At 39.1% G+C, this 20,862-nt stretch overlaps 1 protein-coding gene across 1 annotated transcript in view; it reads right to left on the bottom strand.

Moving 5' to 3' along the window:
• Positions 1-20,862, bottom strand: part of PLCG2 (phospholipase C gamma 2) — a 55,669-nt gene that overhangs the window by 20,726 nt on the left and 14,081 nt on the right. The window contains exons 3-18 of the mRNA XM_077185112.1: positions 18,858-18,998; positions 16,207-16,300; positions 15,039-15,086; positions 12,578-12,662; positions 11,749-11,832; positions 10,367-10,410; positions 9,181-9,253; positions 8,203-8,304; positions 7,931-8,049; positions 6,963-7,048; positions 5,936-6,056; positions 4,699-4,867; positions 2,753-2,857; positions 2,439-2,528; positions 1,721-1,899; positions 1,139-1,339 (exon numbers count right to left, since the gene is read on the bottom strand). Coding sequence (XP_077041227.1) covers positions 1,139-1,339; positions 1,721-1,899; positions 2,439-2,528; positions 2,753-2,857; positions 4,699-4,867; positions 5,936-6,056; positions 6,963-7,048; positions 7,931-8,049; positions 8,203-8,304; positions 9,181-9,253; positions 10,367-10,410; positions 11,749-11,832; positions 12,578-12,662; positions 15,039-15,086; positions 16,207-16,300; positions 18,858-18,998 — 1,741 coding nt within the window. The remainder of the gene's footprint in view (positions 1-1,138; positions 1,340-1,720; positions 1,900-2,438; positions 2,529-2,752; positions 2,858-4,698; positions 4,868-5,935; positions 6,057-6,962; positions 7,049-7,930; positions 8,050-8,202; positions 8,305-9,180; positions 9,254-10,366; positions 10,411-11,748; positions 11,833-12,577; positions 12,663-15,038; positions 15,087-16,206; positions 16,301-18,857; positions 18,999-20,862) is intronic.

Genomic DNA, 20,862 nt, shown 5'->3' with positions numbered 1-20,862 from the left:
CCCACTTTGGCACCTCTGACAGCAGTTTATTACAAAACATTGTAAGACAGCAGTTTATTTTGGATGAAAGCATCAAGAATATATCAGAACACCTTGTCTGTCTGAAATCATAAAACATAAATCTGCATTTGTTCCTGAAACAAAGGCACTGCATCCTGCTTTTAGTCTGCCATTCGGTTTTCAGTATTTATTCCATTTTGACAGAGTAGATTTAAGATAAAGCCTAAACACAGACAAAAGAAAGACACCAGGGATTTGTATTTTTATTCAGAGCTTGATTTTATCTTTCACCATAGGGATGGACCTGTCTTGGATCCAATGTGCCTTCAGTGAAGCTGTGGCCACTTATAATGGCAATATATCTCCAGCTTATGCAGAAAGGCAGGAAAGTCTAACCCTTAAATTCTCCTTCCCCTCTCACTGGCCTCCAAAGTAATCTATGGGTGGTCAGTGACTCCCAGATCCCAGGGGGACAAAAAAAAAGAATTTTAAAGTCACTGATTAGCATTTTACATGCAAATATTTACTTTTGCCCACTGCACAGAAAACAAAACAAAGGGCAGCGATAACAATGCTCTGCCAAAAAACAAGAGCAAGCTCTGCCCAGGATTTGTGGCAGACAATTACCAGCTGGAAATAAACACTGTGCTTAGCTCCTATCACATGGGGTGAAGTCAGCCTAACCAGCTCTGACAGGGTGAGGTGGAGGGTGGGGTTAGGCAAATGTAGCTGTTTGGGCTCACTGCCCCAGGAACAGAGCTTCCAGATGGCACAGGCCATGACCACTTAGTTGCCAAACCACAGCCAACTACTGAACATCCAACCCAACCCACTGGGTGTTGTAAAACACTGCACAGACAAAGGAAGAATTGGCACATTTCCACAGCATTACAGTTCTCACTGATCTTCCAGTTGCTGCTAGGAAATTTGCTTTCCCAGTCACCACTCTTTGTTGTACCAGGTTCTCACAAAGTCATTGTTCTCCCTCAGCATCTTTCAGGAAGCCTATTCCTCAAACTTCCATGGACAAGCAACACTGAAGTGTGCTCCTGAATCCAGGGAATTTTCTATGCAAAATTCCCACCTAAAGCAAGGCAAGGACACTGACATGAGAGCCGTGCTTGGCTTCCATACGTACTCTTTGGTCTCGTGAGGGCTGGGGTTGGGCACAGCATCGGTGAGGCGCAGCTCAAACTCAGCACATCGCAGGTGGGCCTCCTTGTAGTGTTGGATGAGGTCATAGATGCTGTCAAAGGTCAGGTTGTCTGTCAGGTAGTATTTCACATTGTCCCCATCACCGGTGGAACGGATCCGGCAGTGCTGGACTCTGCCTGACCTCCTGAAGGAGTAGAGGGGGCATAAGGGAAATACAGGGTTTGTAACAGATTTTCGTTTTTCAAAGCATTTCCCCACCCATTCCTGGTCAACTACTTGGGGAACTTGTGAAGAGGCAAGAAATCTGTGTCATCTCATAAAACAGCCAAAGTAACAAGCAACAAACATTCTGACAAGGGAGGTTACAGGACCAAAAACAGTAATTTTCAACTGGTAGTAGTTTAAAATCTGGCATAAATTTACTCTGCAAAATTTGGTCTGACAGCTCTCTGGGTTAGAAATCCATCTGACACTACTCCTCATAATGTTCCAACCAGAAGAAAAAAGAAAACACCAAACACAGACAAACAAATCGCCCATTAAATCTGTATGACAATGACCATACCAGAATGACAAGGTGTAGTCATCAGGGAAAGCTTCACTTTCCCTAACCAGGAATGTCCCATCCTTGCCACCCATTTCAGCACAATATTCCTGGAGCAGTTTCTCAGCAGTTGTTCTCCCCCCTTTCATTTTCCCATGGAACCATTTCTCTTTTAAGTGCAGTTCAGTTCGTTTCACCTCCTAGACCAGAAAATAAGAATTTTTTATAGCGCGTTTCTAGTTTTATGACTTTGAAACCAAGTACTTTTTATTGGTTATATATAAGCATCTACTATTTCAGGATTTCAGTTCTTCATAGGCCTGAGCTCTTCAGCCAATCACCTTTATAATTAGCCTGCTTTACCATCCAGAGCAGCCAAGTAACACGTTAATAACACAATACACATGAGTTCATTCTGCTTAGTTAGAGAATAGCAGTAATACTTAAAAGACTTAGTGCAAACATCAGCATTAGCACAGAAGTACTGAAGCTATATTTCACTGTCCTTGTACTCCTCCTTGCAAGTCCTCCACTAACCAAGGGAAAAAGTTATTTTATTAAAAATAGGGTTAACTAGAGTTGACCTTCGCAAAGACCCTTTTATAGTTTTTTTTTATCCCCACACTTGCTATCTAATACAGAATCTCTAAAATTTCATCAGGATAAAAAACATACATCTGTAGACATTGAAATAACCTGAAAAAAAGAACATGCTTAAACAATAAAACACAGCCATCACCTTGGATGAATCTTCATCAGCACTCTGTTCTATATCATCACTGAATGAAAGCTTTTCATCAGCAATAGCGCAGTAGTGCCGAGTCCATTTCTGAAAGTTGGGAGATATCAAAATCATTAACAGAGGGAAACTCACTAACCACTGTCAACCACAATCTCAAAACAGGGTGCAACAATAAAAAAAGGACTTTCTTCCCCTCATCCACACCTGTTCAGCCAACAATATTACTTACAGAAATATTAAGGAAATTCATGGAAATTTTCAGTATTACAGAACTGATTAACATCATGTAGCAGATGTCATAGAAATAGTACCTGTTCTATTGTGTCCCACATGTAAAGTTCTCCTTGTTGCTTCTTTTCTTCTTTCTTTTCTTCCAAGTTCACATCAATGTCTCCCTTTGGCCCCAGTTTTTTGTGCTTTAAAAACAGGAAAAAAAATCAACATTCCTACACTCAGAGATAATCACATATAAAATCAATCATAGTCTTTCATCACATTCAGAGTTACTGGAATATCTCTCTCTATTGCACAGCCACCTTCTGTCATTATCGTAACAGCAGCTGTTCCACAAGCAATAACAGGGCTGGAACTTGTTTCTTTAAAATTTAGATCCCATTAATAAAAGTTAAAAAAAACTAGCAGAGGTATCACTGAAGCAATGAAGAAACAAGTAGTTTGATAAGATCTCCCTATTCTTTGGAGAACAGAAAACATGAAGTGACACATATCAAGAAATAAGGATAAAGAGGAATCCTTCTGCAGAAAGTAGCACATAAGGAACAAAGCTCAAAACAAAAGGAAAAGATAAGGAATTAAAATGAATGAGGAATTCACTCTTTTACGAGAAAAATTAGTACAAGGGAAATCTCTTGTGAAAAAAGGACCCAAGTTCTACTTTCTTTAGAGAGTTCACAAAAGTGTCTCAAGGGGCCACAGGCAACATCAATTACGTAACTGCAGTTAATGACAGGATTAATCACCTCATATCAGACCTCAACCACATTCAGTTCTGCACAGCCTACTCTTGGCTGATTTCATTTTGACAGGCCTATCTGAAAAATCTCACAGGCCAGTGAAGTAGGTGCTGCCTCTGACTGTTTACTGACAACATTTTCCAAACAAAAGCCAAAAACACAACCAGCTCACTGGCAGGTGCTGATCTATTTAAAGACTCGTCACTGCTCTTTTAGACAGCACAGAGTGATATGGATGTTCTCTTGTGCACACTCATGATAGTTTTAATTCCCTTTAAATCAGATCTGTCACATTATTATTAATCAGGTGCCTAATGCAAGTCCCCTCTCTGCTCTGCAGGGAAACAACAGACAGTGTGGAGAGAACAAAAAAAATCCCCAAAAACTTAAGCACAGAAGTTTTCCACCTTGTAGTGGGGTTCTGGTTTTTCCAATCTTACATTCAAGAGCATATTCTTACACCTATTTTTTTTCCATTCAGATATCTAATACATAGGATGCAATACTGTTACAAGAGCAAGAAAACAGAAGCACAGACAAAAGTAATTATTATTTTACTATAGAGATCACAAGCAGCCCTGAGATTCTTCACCAAATTCTGCCGTTTGAAAAGTTCTACCACAGTTTCAATCTGAGAAGTCTTTTGGTTGTGTTGTTGTTGCACAACAGAGCTCATAAAACACCTGCACTACCCACAAGGTCCTACACTAACAGGGAGCCTTCTCAGAGCAGTGCCTCTGTGTTTCACAAGTGGCTCACTAAACTGCATATTTAAATCACACTGACTTAGCAAACACTCATCAATTTGTGAAATCTTTACAACTTCAGTGTGCAGCCGCAAGAGCTTTGGGTTTCACTTGGATGACGGGCAGTCTTTGAAAAAAAAAATAGTAATACTGATCTATCTTCCTATTCAAGAACATACTTCTATCATTTTTAAGCAGGCCACATGGTGTAAAACGTGTGTGATGAGTATGTGGTGAACATCTGCAGCAGTGAACCCTCGCTGAAATTTAGCAGTGACATTTCAGGAGGTGGAAGACCTTTAGAAAAGAGCTGACGTTTGATCTGGCACTTGAACTGCCAACACTTACTGCAAAGGAAACCAAGAGGAAGCACTTTAATACAAGGTTTTACAGAACATTGTACATTACTGGCAAATGTAACCAGTAAACACTTCAAGCAAGGGGTTTCTTGAAACCAATCTATGAAGTCAGGAACAATATTTCAGGTTCCTGCTCTTATTCTCCTATTTTATCCCCCAGCACACAAAGCAAGCCTACCTTGATGATGATTTTTTCTTTCAGCTGGGTTGGTGATGGGAGCTGATCTGCACTGGCTTCAACAGGCTTCATCAGAAGCTGATCCCCAAACACCTCCTTGAACACTTTGGCCATGTGTCGCTGCTGCTCCACACTGCAGTGCTCTTCAATTGACAGAATCACTGGGTATCTTTGGTGGACAAAGCCAAGTGAATGAAGACAATTTCTTTTTGCTACAGCTGGCAAGGCAAGGAAGACAACGCCCTCCCTCAGCCCCCAGATGACAGAAAATATTTAAAGGAAACAAGAAGACAAAAGGAAGATACAGACACAACAAATAATAACAGATGTGCAATCACAGAGTTGCCAAGGTCAGAAGGGACCTGTGAAGGCCCATCTAATCCAAACCCCTTCTTTGGGAAGGCCCAATTCCTAGGTTAGATCAGGTTGTTCAGAACTTTATCCAGCTAAGATTTTAATATCTTAGGATATTAAGGACAAAGATTCCCTCCAAGCTCTTTGGGCGCAGAGTCACTGCTAAAGCACCATCATGTGAAAATTTGTTCCTCCTCTCCTCAAAATCATGTCTGTTTTCCTTCACATGTACTCTGAGAAGAGTCTGAAACCATAATGCATCCCATGGTATGGTTGTCACTAACACAAAGTTCCTGTGCAGACACTGAGCCACATGGGAAAATATTGCCTCTCTGTGTCCAAGTGGTAACATGGAAAAACAAGACACTGACAGCTTGATTTCTCCCCCAATTGTTGGGTGATATTTTTCATGTTAAGGACATCTCAGCACAAGTTAAAGAAGGGCAGAGATGCAGCTCTAAACTGATGTTACAATTTCAGGAGACATGCTATGAGTTCTGTATCTTCTCAGCTAAGACCTTCCCTACAACAGAAACACCATGTGACAGACTATTCTTTGTCAATTGTACCATTTTGCTAATTTTTTGTAAGATTTAAGACATATTATTAAGCATTTGAAGTTTCACTTGCAACTTAATAAAAGAAGACCCAAAAAAGAGCTGGAAACACTATAATTCAGGGTATTCACTATCTTCCTTAGCAACAAATGGTTATGCACTGGGACTCTTCCTCAAAACAGCATCTATTAAACACCCACATGTGGCAATAATGAAGGCTATTGGAATCCATTATTCTCTAATTACTTTTTGCTCTAGATTACAGAGAAATCGAGTTCAGAAAGGTCTAAGCACATGAAAACAGGCTGAAGGAAAATAAAGCTTACTCAGATGTAACAAAGGCATGGTCTTTGATTGCCTGCACTACATCATCAAATTTGATCTTTGTTGTCCGTGTCCATCCATGGTAAATGATGGGTTTCCCATCAGGACCATCCCAGCAATCCACTAGGAAACACAAGCAGTGGGAAAAGTAAGAGACCAGGTAGCTCCTTAAATTACTCTGGTAAGAAGAATACATCCAAAACTTCAGTGTTCTATATACAGATTCATAGACTTTAATATTCTAATAAAATATTCCATCAGATGAATTTATTCTCTCACAGAGGAAACTGAGTTTACTTAAGTAATAGCAAGACACATAAAATACATTACAAAACGTTCCCAAAGCATTATTGTGTGGGAATCTGGAAATAAGACATTCAGGCAACTATAGTGTCAATCTACTAGTTTACAGTAATTTTCCAGGGATAAATACATTCCAACAAGTGACAAGCTGAGAGCTTCTGTCTTTCGTTTATTTCAACCCTGAAACTCTAATTTGAGATATATTTTGCATTAGTCAAATAAACAACATGAAATTGAAGTGAAAATTCTCCATAAGGAACACAAGTACAGAGCTGCAGACACATACACAATTGCTGGAGAACAAAGACATTAACTGATTTGCAAGCAAGTTAAACAGGATGACAAAAGGCACAACATCACAAAAATCTCTGTGCCTTAGGCTTGTCAGTATTACAATGAAGGTAAATAAACTATCTATGCTATACAAGTACTCCAGCTTAAATCCTAAGCTTTCATATAGATTCAGGATTGAATTTTTGGTGTAAAGTGAGAGGAGATTTAGGAAGACTCTCTTAAAACTGCCTGGGAACAAGAATCAGAGGAAGTGAACAAGGCATTGGTGAGACATAAGAAAAACAATTTAGGAATCAGTGATTTTTATATTACTAACTTCATATTCAGAAAGCAAGCAGTTCTTGATTTCAGTTCTTTTTTCTTTCTTGGTAAGCAGGGGAGCTACTTGTACAGACCAAATGTTACAAACCACTCCACAAGCTCTTTACTCACACTCAATACATCGGCATCCCATCCTGAGGCACCTGATGTAAGCTTCTGTGGAGGATTCACTGCGAAGCTGGTCTCCTGTCAGGTATCTAAGGAGCAAAAGGAAATGTTAAAAAAGAGAGGCAGTCAATTTCAATCAGTTCTCACTCACCCACTGGGAACATTTTGCTTCCTATTATGGACAATGTATGTTGATTTTTTTTGTTGTCGTTTTGTTGTTGGTTTGGTTTTTCTAATTCTGATGGAAGAAACAGACTTTGCTGAACTTGATGCTATCAGGTTTTTGAACAGACCAAATTATAGCAGGTTAAAGACTCAATCTAAATAGCAACCAACCCTGACATCCTTCTAGAGAGCAAATCATGAGCTTTGAAACCCACCTAAACCTCATCACGTTCATGCATGAGCATGTGGGAGGTATTTAGAGTAATATCAAATCTTATACTCCAAAATACACCTGTATGCTATATCCATATCCACTTTATTGCATTACCTGCATTATTTTATTTGTTCATCTCTCCTCCCTCTCTTTACAGCTTGTTTTCCACTACAGTGCCAGATGAGCAAATCCCCTTCATTTGAAGACAGTTCAAACTCATCATCACATACTTTTTACAATTAATGAATTCTGGCATGAGCTCAGTGAGGCTGTTGGTGCTTGGAAAAAAAGGAAGCCCCTTCAGTAACTTAAATTTTTGAAAGCAGAGAGGCTTTCAGAACAGTTTCAACTCAGTACTTGATATTTTTTACCAAGACTTGGGTTTTCTGGCAGCTGAGTTCTATCTCAAAACCTCCAAGATCTTATGAGAAGGGGAAAAAAGAGTCACAGAAACTCCATTTGCCACATTTAGACCACACTGTAGGAAGGTTTCACATATCCACACAGGACATTTCAGGCATAATTTACTGTCTCTCTCACATTCCTACATTTGTTTGAACTGGGATAGACAATGGGACTTTTGGTAACTTACGTGTTATGAGAGGAGGAAATCCAGTAATGGGACAAAGGATTGTTCATGTCCTGCACATCTATTGAATCATACTTCTCATCCCAAATACTGTTTTCTTTTGCAAATAGGTAAGCGAGGAACTACAATACAAAGAGACTGAATTTAAACATTTTTACCCAATGAGAATAAAAGAAACCCCGCAATGCAGCAAGAAGGGACTACAGGTCCTGCCACCCAGTGAAAATTCTGTGAAATAAGTCTATGAGAACTACTACAAAGCACCATTATCTCACCTCATCAACAAAGAGGAAAGGTTCAGCAGTTTCTCTCATAGTGTCATCAATAAACTTTGTCATTCGTTCTCGGACTTTACTGAGATCCTGTGCCCAAGATTCCTTCAGATAATTGCAATACAGTAAAAAAAAAAAAAAACACTTTAGAAGTAGTGTTATTCAGTACAAAAATCAAACAAGGAACAGAGGGATCTACAGAGAGAGACACACTATGTAAGTAACTAAGTGCATTGACAGGGAAAAAATGCTGGCCTCCTTGAACATGCCTTAACTATAATCTCTCTCATTTCTAAGTGCCTTAGAAAACATCCTTTGAAAACGTGAAATTGGGAGAAAAAGAAAGTAGCAAGCTTACACAGGAAGTGTAGGTCTCACTTTTCAATCACATTTGCAAACCGGGAGCTCAGCAGTGCCTAGTAAATACTGCACCATTTTTTCACATGGAGTCTGTGCTAAATAACATTATAGAAATCCATGAAGACACATTTCCAATCCCTGCCTTCATCCTTATCTGCTTGCTGGCACAGGACATCTAACTGGCTCCATTCAATAGGAAATTACCTCTGACTGCAATGCAGGCAGGCAGCAATGTGAGAGCTGCAAAAATGGGGCCATGGCCAAGGCACTACCCCAGTGCCCCTCTGGTGACAGCAGTGACCAGACCAGGCATTCATCTCTGACTGCACACAGCATTTATTTCTAACCTTGTCTGTTTATCTACATGACTAAGTGGAGGCTTGTTAAAACCTTATTTACTTTGTCCTCCCTCTTGTCCTCTGGTGCACTTTCAGAGGCTTTATATAGATGAAAAATAATAGTTCTTGTGGACTTCAATGGAGAAGCAGAAATCTTTCCAAGGCCCAGTATTACAGTGGCATCAATCATATTCTATGACTCTTCACATTTCTTTTTAATGATCACAGAATCCTGTGATACAACCCCAAGAAAAAGAGTTCAGTATTTCTGTAACCTTCCCACCTGCTGCTCGTGTAGCAGGAATCTCTGGAAGTCATGGAGGTGAACTGCTGAAGCATCTGGACGGTCAGTATTTCTTTAAAAAAAGAAAGGGAAAGTGAAGCTAAAGAAATAAGAGAGGTTAATCAGATGTTACAGCAGAAGATGACATGGGTTTGTATCTTGGATTTACAGTATAAAGGTGCTGCCACCAGCAAGAGACTTTTTATCATTTCAATGGGATTTAGAGTAGGCTTATATTATCCAATTACTTATTTTGAGCCTCCTGGATTCCTGATGTACATTTGAGAGGGATTCATTGGGAAAATCACCAAATCTGTAGTCATTGCTTTGTAGCAAATGAGCTGCATTAACTTGACCAGGGTTTTGGTAAGTTTAGTTGAGGCACAGGGAAAAGCTTCTTTTAAATAATCACAGAGCCACACTTCACAAGTAATTCCTTCTTTGTAATACTTAGATGAGCTACTGTGATAGACCAAAGTCTTCTGAAAAGGGGGGCAAAGTGCAGCAAGGAAAAGTGATATCACTGATGGGCCTTCTGTAAGTCACAAATGCAGCAGCATCTGGTACCAGGGAGGTGCTTACAAATCTGTGCTTTTAAGCAGCCTCACAGTTTAATTATTACATGACCCCGAGTTAAGGAAATACTCAGTATACTCAGAGCAAATTTTACAGTTACTTCCTTAATCTGTTAGTGTCATATTCAAAACTAAGATAAACCAGTTTAATCCACAATCAGTGGGTTGGCAATGCCTGGGATCTTCTTCATGCTGTACACATCTCACTTAGACTTTGAAGTCCATCAAGTGGAAGATGCAGAAACCATTGCTATCAGCATTCAGCTCAGCTCTAGGCAAAGCCTGTGCACCACATCACTCCCCACACTGAAGCAAAAATTTCTGCATCAAATTGCCCTTCTATAGCTCTGTTCAGCTCTTTATAAAATCAGAGGACAAGCAACTTCAGTCCATACCATTTTTATAGTCAGAAAGCAAAAAGCAATCACCAGGACTTACTTCCAATGTAAGTTCACCTTTCTGAATGCAAAAATAGTCATGATTTCTTTTCATTTACTAAAACATTAGAACAAAAAATAAAATTTAAAAAAATGTGAGGTAATATATGAACAATCCTGCAACACTAGAGCCATATGAAAATGCAGAAAAATAATACAAATGAAGAGTCTCACCCAAGAATGAAAACAGAGGAATCCTTTTTGAATTCATCAAGAATCTTAAAACAAACAAAAAACAAACAAAGAAAAAAAATCAAACATAAAAAAGGGAAAAAAGATAAAGAATATCCAATTTTCTATCTAAGTCCACCTAATAATGTCTATTGGTTTGTAAAGGGGAAATAAATGCCTGTCTGCTCTAGAGAAGTTGCACACAAGTTGGCAAGACACATTTTTAATTAAATGTAGAAGAAAAAACATACTGCCAAGGCTGGCAACTGCACTTCAGGCCTTTCAATGTGAACACAATTCTCAGACAAAATACTTGCTTTGACAAAGCACAAGCAGTCAAATTTCTGGGGAGCTTTTACTGTTTGATATCGCAGAAAAACTGGAATTAAGTATCATTCATCACATTTATTCAAGTGAATATAAAACCTAAATTGTTTCTAGCTTGGCACAGCATTGTTAGAGATTGCAGGAAACTTATCAAGTGACCCAAAGCACTTGTAAGCAAATTGAGAAATTTCTTTGCAGTGATTCACACAGGGCAATAACAGGAGCTTAAAGAAGTCAGAGAGGCTCCTTGCTGTGTGTTTTACTCTTCAGCTTTCTGCTCAGGCTAATTAACAGGACTTTCATGGCCAAAACTAAAATCCTGCCAGTTAATCTAGGGTTTTTATCACTTCACCATGATTTCAGCATCACTTTTAAACAGCACAAGCTGTATTGCCAGAAAATCAGCATTGACTTTGACTATCGAAGCTTCTACTTTAGCATCTGCAAAATTAAAGTTGAATCCACAATGAGCACATAGTGAAGAAAGACATTCATGCAAGTAATTTCAAATTATGTGTTTTCACACAGTTTTAAAGGGTTCCTAACTTTCAGAGTCACTAAAAGTATGCAGTTTCCACCAGCTTCATGAATCTGTACAGCAAATACAAGGAAACAGTCAGGCAGTGTCCCACTTAAATTAGCTAAAATGTAATTCCACAGCATTTATGCTTCCCAAGGACTGTCTCATGCATGTCCTGTAATGGACTTGCTGCTGCTAATCTGCAATATGGAATTGCTTCTACCAGTAAAAAATACCAGCCAAACCTAATGAAAAGACATTCAGCATCCTGAATAAACTCACAAAAAGAATTCCTCCTAAAAACCCAGTAATGTCCGTGCCTATCTCTACTACCAACACACAAGAAGCATCATGAATGACTTGTTCACCTCCTTAGGCCAACTGCTGACAGTTATCTACACATCGAGTACAGCACTCACTCTTTTTCTGGTACAAGAATTAGGAAAAAATAAAATCAGTAACAAACAAAAAGAAAACCAGCTCTGACTACTCTGATGCAGAAGTTGAACGGTATGAAGACAATTTATGAAAAGCTTACCAATTTCTGTTGTTCAAACATGATTTTCTTGTAGAACAAATGAAACTGTTCAAAAGTAAGCTCTTCCTTGTGAGCACCTATTTCCTACAACAGAAAGTAGCACACAGTGAATTTAGAATTCCTTTAAACTGCCCCTTGCACAATGAACAAGTTACTCTTACTCCAGCTGGCATTCTCTGTTCTACTGCAACTTTATTTTTAATCACCAGGATTTTTTTCATTTATTTATGCTTTTAAGAATACAACCAAGAAAACAGATGTTGGTTTATGACATAGTGCTCTAGCCTCCATCTTTGGCCTTGCATTTTGCACCCTTACTCCACTTCCATGACCAAGAGAGAAGTAGAGCATCATTTAGTCATTGTGATCTCGGCCAGCAGAAGCAAGAATGTCTGCTTTGAGGGTGGAGAGTTGGAAAGCAGGAAAGGGTGGGGATATTCAAGGTTCCTGTAGGAATGGAATGACCTTCAAAAGCTATTAATATTGGCATTCGTTGGAGAGAAAAGGTTATTATTTGATCATTTTGAAAAAAAAATAGGATGAAATTCATACAGAAGAAAAAGAAAGATAAAATACTTTTCTACATACTTGCTCAGTACTGGAGCTCAAAACCCAATGTTGGCTTTGGTCACCCACACAATGAAAAGAAGGAACATTTATGTCTGTATTTTCTTATACTCTCAGATATAGGCAAAGCCAAACTGACAGATCAATCAGTATAATTTATTTAACTATACATGATATAAATCAAAAAAAAGGAAGTGTCCTAAAAAGAAACATCAACACTTATCAGATAATACCAAACACATTTGAGTAATAAGGTAATTACCGCAAATTTATCCTTCAAGTACTTCATGCTGCTCACTTTGAAGTTTACTTGGGGAAGGACAGTTTTCAGCTCTCTAAGACTGATACTGGGGGAAAAAAGGAGAAAAAGATAGCAAAATCACCACTATGTGTTGTGTCTAGACAGCTACTCATATATTTTTATCGACAGAAAAATGTGACTATTGAAACATTTTGTGTAGGGTTCATCTCACATACATGTAAACTAATATAAACTTAACAGCTACATGGAAGCAAGCTAGACATGGAGAAACAGGCAATTCAAGTAATTTGGAATTAAAAGAACCATGTTGCATAGATAGTTATTTCTCTCTCAGCAATTAATCAGATCTAGATAATCAGCTCAAATGTAGATGTTTATACATGGTCAGATGAACTGCAGCCTTTCTTCCACTGAAACTGGATTACAGACACAGAAAACATCATGCAAAGGCTGTATTGAAGAGATGAGCACAAACAGAAAATTAAAAACCCTAGTTTTCAATACCATTTTAACCTTTTTCTCCAGATGTTATCCAGTCTTGTAATGTTGATTTGCAGCAGCAAGACTCTTCCATTCTGCAGCACCTGAGCATGATCTCATTCTCCTCTCCCAACCAAGTCTTCCACTTCCACTTCCATTTACATAGACCTGCTGATTCTTTTCACTGAGTTTCAGAATGCCCAGTGATATCCCAGCAACACTTCAAAAACCAGTTTTCTAGATAATAGCAAGGCAGCAAGTCAAGGGAGCACGGGTACAAAACATGTCAGTCCTATTTCTGAAGCCCACAAAATATTAAAGCCATGCCAACAGCACCCAACAAAACAAGACTGAGGGACTCTGCCTTGGCCTACAGGACAACTCAGAAGCCATTAAACCCCTGCAAACACAGGGTCAGAACAGAGTTGCTTGAAAGCAATAAAACCAATCAGCACATAGATGAAAATAACACTTCCATTCTACATTGTCCATGCCAGCAGCTACCCTGTGAGGTATTCTCATCTCCATTGTGCAAGAGGGAAAGAGGTAAAGCAAGAAGGAACTAAGCCAAAGTCCATGCCCAAGCCAGATTAGAACTCAGGAAATTCCTGGCTTTCCGCCTCGTCGCCAGACCTCTGGAAAAAAACACTCTTAGGAGCAAGAAGGAGCACTCCATTTGTACACTAAACACCAAGCACAAGCCATTTCCTCTGGCCAGACGAGGACAAGAGAAAACAAAGAGCTGGGGCTTCATTACCACTGGAAAAAAATTCAACCTGTGGAACAGGACTTGCCTGGTAGCCCTACAATTAGCCTCCCTAAAACCTACAGTTCTGAACACAACGGACCTCAGCCCAAACCCCTATCCTGAATTTTTCTAAAAGCATGAATCATCTTGGGAGAGAAGTGCAAGTCTCCATGGTCCCAACCAAGCTGCCTTGTAGCAATAAAACAATCCTAAATCAACAAATGAAACCTCTTCAGCAGACACCTACTGTCAGCCACAGCTGCTCCATCCTAACATTTGCTTTTGCTTTGTGAACCCCAACAACACACCCCCATTGCAGGGTTAGTTCTGAAAATGCATCAGGGGGTACAAGTCAATGTCCAGTACAGGATGGGACTGTGGCCAGGTGGGGAAACACAGCTCTGAAATGGGGTCTCAGCTCAGCCTGCACAGTGCCACAGCCTGTCTGCACAAAGGTGTGATTTCCTGCAATACCACAGCCTCAGCCACACAGAGAAACACCTCACTGCAGTTTGCTTTTGGAAAAAGGTGTACACAACAGGAAAAACATGAGCTTTTCTACACTGATTTGTACTTTAGAATAAAATGCAGGTTCCAGACAAAGAGAAAAATCATGGTGAAATGATAACACAGAAGGGAGGAAAAGTTAACATTCTTCTCAGTGTCACAACTCCTGGCAACTCTAAGGAGAGGTGTGCAGCTGAATTCATTTCTTACAAAGTCTCCTTTGCGTGTAAAAGCTACAAATCCACATCACAGATGGACCTGAAAGGAACTACTGAAACCCAACACATGAAGCCACACATCACACTGGGAGCTAGAACCCCTGGGCCTTCTTTCACTTGAGAAGCACCAGGTCAGAGGTGATTCTTTGGCTTTGGTCTGTTCAAATACAAGGCAGAGACAAGCCCATGGCCAGGCAGTTGCCAGCCAAGCTGAATCCCTAAAATAACACCTTGCTCATTCTGGCAAAGTAATTCTAGGCTAAAATTTAAAATATTTAGTTGCCATCATTTGTTTCCTCGTTATACCATGTACATAAACCTGAGGGAATGCTATGAACACATTGTATTTAGCAAAAGGCAAAACTCAAGTTGCTAAAGAAAAAGCAAATGCCATTTTCACAGATCTCATACTCCACATCTTGTACAATGAATTTTTTATTTCGTTTCATTCCATGTTAGAATCTGCAACAAAAAGTCACTAAATCTGAAAAAAGACAGAATTTCTTACCTATTTTTTCTGGTTTGATCAACAGAATAGATCTGCTTTCTCAGCCAGCTTGTAGAAGAGGGAGAAAAAAGAATCATAGAATTATAAAGAATATACAGCCAATGAAATTTCAAAATCTATAGACAAAATTCAATAGAGATACTTAAAGGTCTTAAGATTCATCTCTTTTAGCAAAGCAAAAACATTACCAGTGCAGCATTCAAGGATCCAGACAGTTTTTTTAACCACATTTGTAAACATGTACTTTGCTGCATTTTAAAGTCACATAAACAACACAGGAAGGGGAAGGGTGGGCAGGACAGAAAAGAATGAGTAACCAGAAGCTGTAAAAAAGTAAGAGGATAAAGTGAGCCAAAACTTCAGCTAATCTAAACTGGAGTAACTCCATAAAGTCAATGATTTCTGCCAGATTTATCTTTGAGCTGTTGGCTCAAATATCTGTTAGATGCATAAAAATTAAAAACTAGAGGGAAGGGAGAGGGTTTTAAAGAATTTTAAAGAAAATCCTCTTTATAGGGCATGTCAGTTTTAGATGCACAGTAAAATACTTTTAGTTGCACCAATAGTAAATAAATACATATACAATTTTGATCTAAAAGGATGACTGCACTGCTAAGCTGATCTAGAGCCTCAACAGGAATTACTCTTGTTTGACAACACCAGTGTCAAAGGCAAAATTTGGTCATGGAGCAAGAAAGGGCAGAGCATATCCTCACTAACAGCAGTGATGAAAAGCAAAAAATACTGAAAATACTGAAATACTGAAACCTTGTCCACAGAACTGGCAATCTGAGCCTGAGCAGTTTCACACACAACATGCTCTAAAGGACAAAGGTGCAGTTTCACCTTCATATGGCCGGCTTTTGAATTTTCCAAGAAGCCAACACAAAAACACCAGCTGCTCTTGTGACCTCATGAAGAGATTTTGTTTTGGGTGCAAAGAACAAGGTGAATTGCAAGTTCACATTAGTGTATGAAGCAGAGTGTGACTCCAGAGCACCTATGTAGCAAAATAGACATTGAGAATTTCCATATGACGTTTCAGTGTCCTACACTAACTGGAAAGTGTTCTTAGTGTAACAAGCACCACTCGTTGAACCTTAAAAATTTCATTCAGATTTTCCTCTTCCAATTCCCAGTCTCACAAAGTGAAAATATGCCCACATACCTCTCTGTGATTGCAGGTGTGGGAGCACTCATGACCTCTTGATACAAGATATTCAAGCCACACAACCATTTATCAGTATCATCTTTAGAGTCAGCTGAAAAAAATAATATGATATGGTACATCAAAGCAAAATCAACACAAAACCAAGACATAACTTGTTTAGATAAACCCTAGTATACAAAGTTGCTGATAATCTTCCTCTTTGATAAATCTCATTGTATAGCTTCATGTTGCTACTAATAAAGCTAATAAAAAACAGCATAAGTTTGGGGGTAGGTAAGCTCTGACAAAAAATACTTGCTTTTAGACGACTTTTATCAGAGTAGGAGAGTTTCAATATTTCAGCAAAAACACTATAAAATTACTGCTGAGCTCCTGTGGTAACACAATCAAAATTCCTTCTCCTATCTTCTGTCTCCAAAGTGGCAAAAGCCCAGATCAGAGCAACTTGAAGGACCCAGGCAAAAGAACTCAGTGCTTCCATGGCATAAAGCTGGTTTGTTATATTCCCAGCAACCTACACCAAAATTGCAATATACTGGCTTTTGACATAATCACCTGCTATTTATCTTAACCATGCCTCAACACAGATTGTTCCAGACTAAATTTTGGCAAGACAAACAGTAAGGGAGCAATATACAAAATTGGTGTAGCATATATAACACATTCGAATACAAGCCAAAAAAGGTCTAAAATTCCTTATGTGGCCTAGCTAGAAGTTAGGCACATCTTCCTCCCTGCCCTGCAAATTAGTATATCACTGCTTTGTTTTGTTTAAAATTTAGTTTGCCTTTCCAATTCCCAAACCAGAAGACTCCTCATTATTTATTGTGACTGCATTTGGTAATTCTTCAGCCCAACAGAAGGAAGATGAGGAACTGCTTGCTGGGCACAGCTTTCCCTAGGAAATACCAGCTAAGCTGCAATAACCTTGCATGAGATGTGATCTTTACAGCCCTCAGCTGGGCAGAGTCCATTTGATTTAGCAGGCTGGCTCTGAAATTGCATGAAGGCATTCTTTAATTAAACCAGCTCTGAAAAATTATTTTCACTCAGGAGCTGAAATCTTTTATCAGCCTTCAAAGCAAACAAGTTTCTCAAAAGGTGAAGATTATATTTTATTTAAACATACTTTCAAACAATGTTTTATCCCCTAAGGATGAAGCCGGAGCCCAGCCTCAGCTCCCCATTGACATGTTTTTCAATTAGTTACAATTTTGGAAAGAACACTCAGTACCACTGCCAAACCAATTCTTCTCCCAAGACAATTCTGCCCCTTATGATAGCCACCATTCCCCTCAAGGAACAATTCTTTTATATTGTTTTAAGGAACCACCACAAAGCCCTTCAGCAAGAAAAAGGATTTCCCCCTGAACTGAAAGTTATATCATGTTGTTCTGCAGTTCAGCATTACAGCAACAGCTCATGGTACCAAGTGTTTTCAAAGCATTGGCAGAGGCCTGGTTTGGGAACTGCCATGGGGGAGGGACTGGAGGGGCTGTCAGAGGAAATCAAGCTGAAGTCCCTGGCACAGCTGCACGTAAGCACAGCCATTTACTCAAAACTTTCACAGACTTGAGTCAACAATGGTAAAACTTACTTAAAAGCCTCTAAAAAAGGATTAGTCTTTCATTTCAAAAGCATCTGACTGCAGAAAACTTGTATTCTAATACTGCAACCTAAAAGAAATTCATCCCATAAATAATAAAAAATAAAAGCTGTCAGTATTTAAACACTTAGAAAGCGCTCCCCCTTTTCTCACATTAAGATTTTGCAATTAAGTTAAAGATTTAAATGGGTAATGTGCTCATGCTCAGGACAGAGAGAACTACGACTCCAAATAAATTCTCTGTATGAGTCTAAACCAAGGATCCATTACAAACTTTGTAGAAAAGAAATCTCTTTGTAAATTCCAGTAGTTGAAAATTGTATTCAGCCTGTACTGAATCTTTGGTCTCTTTCATTTCAAAATCTTTAGGTTTGTGACCCTGGATAATCTAGCCTATAATAAAAAGTGTTCCAACCCTTTCTATAGATACAGGGTGCAAATTCCCTTTGTTTCACACAGATCTCTTAATTTTAAATTTATCACTTTTCAATTTTATTTATGGTCCCCTAGTACTTATTTAGAAGAGGGTTAGTGTTATTGGGTGACACACACGCAAATGGCCCAAACTACAACTTCATTTTTCCAAATTAGTCTGCAATTGCCCATAGGTGATAGGAAAATTTCTGTGATACAGCTGCAACTTTTTATGGCTATTATATCCAAAATCATTTTGGCCAGACTAAAAGTGTTAGGACAATATTCTGGCCACACTGAATAGCTGTCCCTAAAGAGGGCAATGTTACCTCTGCTCCTCAGTGCTGAAAACCTTACTGGAGTTATTTAACCAGCATAAGTCCACCTTGCTAGAAAAATCAGAAATGACACTCGCACAAGGCACCACTGGGAAGTGAAACATTCCAAATGCAACAGGTCACAGACAAGAAGGGCTGAGTAAAAGTTCTGGCTCCAGATTTTAAGCATCTGGTGCATTCCTGAACTGCAGAAGTTAAAACCACAGTATTCTGTGCATTCCAGTTCCATCAATGTGTTTGACTTGTTCAATCAGTAACCTTAAAGAAGAAAGTAAAAAAGATAAAAATACCTGCTAAACTTAAGGTGTTGAGGACAAACTGGGTTCCATAAAAAACAGTGAAGCAGTGTTCTTCTCTGTGCCTTGCTTTGCAACGTTCAAAGTCCTTTGAATTCTTTCCTGGGCGAATTTCTTTTATTTCCATCAGATCCACTGAAAGGAAACAATATTCAGTCAGTACAACTGCAGAGCCTGAAATGGTAGGATGGATAACTCAAAGTATGCACAAACATATAAAATAGCTATATATATAAAAATGCACATCTGCATTGGATGAGAAATGCAAATTGTGACAGTTTTCACTCCATAAATCCACAAATAAATAGTAACAGACAATAGTGGAAAAGGACTAGAAGAAGAAAAATAACCTGTCATATTTTTATTATTTCACTGCCATTTTCCATGGACAAGGTGTATACACATGGCCCTTTAGGTCACAGAAAATGTGATTTCACAAATGGCATTAACTCTAATCAAGTAATTTTCCAATTGCCATGAAAACTGTTCAGAAACAAAAAAGAAAAGATACAATTCTACCTTACCTGCCTAAACCATCCACATAAATCTTACATAGCCAGCTAACCTTGTCAGCCAGTACGGTCACTGGTACTTTCAAGAAAAATATTTGAAGTAGGAATATAAAGAGCAAATCAAGCTTAATAATTAAAATGTTTGTGAGGTTTCTGATGGCCAGCTCCAGAGAGATCTGTGTTATTTAACACAACCTTTCACCTCTCAGCTCTCCAGAGAACACAGGTATGCACTGGAGCACAGCAGAATGGGAGCCCTGCACAACACACACCCTCCCAAGTCAGCTCCCTTTTTTCAAACCCTTGCTACAGGGCCTGCAGAACAGGAGGGAGACAGCACTGAAATAGAAATATGTGTGCTCTCAAGATAAGATACTTATTAGAAAACTGAGGAAGTGGTTTTGCTCTGCCTGTGGACCAGAGAAATAAACAGCTCTTTCCACTTCTGGACAGTCTTGACTTACGAGCTACAGGACAAAGTGTGAAGAAAAACATTTCATGGCTGCTCTTGAAATGTGTTTATCAGACCTAGCAAGATCCAAGGAAAACAGCTGAGGGTTTCAGTCCCTCCGTTTAAGAATGTCACAATATAAACCCCCTGTTTTAAATGAGCACCTCATCAGTAACAGAAGACCTTTTACAACATAACAAAACAGCAGCTCTGCTGCCAGACACAGGTGAGCTGAACAATAGCAAAGCTTCCACCTGTGTAATGCTGCATTTCTATGATGCCAACATGGACAGACAAGCAAGGAAGTTCATCAACAAAATCCTGATAACGAAACATTAATTCATCTTGGAACTTCTTATTCTCTGCAAAATATCCCAGGCCAAACTTCTACCGGACACTCCTTTCTCACAGTCATTAAGTAACTTACTCTGTGAAAAGGAGACCTCAAAGGTTAACCTGAACTAATCATAGGATACAAGCATCTTTCTTAAATTAGTTTTTCCAAGCATCATTATTCAAGGTAGAGTTTTTAATGTCTCAGCACGAAAACATCTCCTAAGATCTGCATATCTGATTGGTGAAGATGCCTAGATTTGTATGTTTCCAAAATAATTCACACTGTGCCTATAAATGACCAGGAACCAAAAGCTCCTAATGATGACTCTGATCCCTTTAACATTCAGTCTCACTTGGATCCTAAAGATGTATCCAAATTACCATCCTAAATACCACCATCTAAAAAAAGCTGATCTTACACCATGAATTTACATTAATATCAACAGAGAAGAATCAGAATGCAGAGATAGAAATACCCAGATGGAGAGGGGAGGAGGTTGCATGGCTGCAGTAAATGGCACAGGACTGCACACCAGGCTGCCTCATTCCAATCATTGGCAAGTGCAACCCCAGTCACCTCTTCTGCTTTCCCTTCACCCAACAAATCCCTGCTGAAAAACACTTTTAACTTCAAAGTGAATCATACCTTTCCTTTCAGACTCCTGTAAATCCACACATGTGAACAACACAACAAAAGGCC

The sequence above is a fragment of the Agelaius phoeniceus genome, chromosome 12 (assembly GCF_051311805.1).
Source record: "Agelaius phoeniceus isolate bAgePho1 chromosome 12, bAgePho1.hap1, whole genome shotgun sequence".
Lineage (NCBI taxonomy): Eukaryota > Metazoa > Chordata > Aves > Passeriformes > Icteridae > Agelaius > Agelaius phoeniceus.
This window is presented reverse-complemented; position numbering and strand designations above follow the sequence as displayed.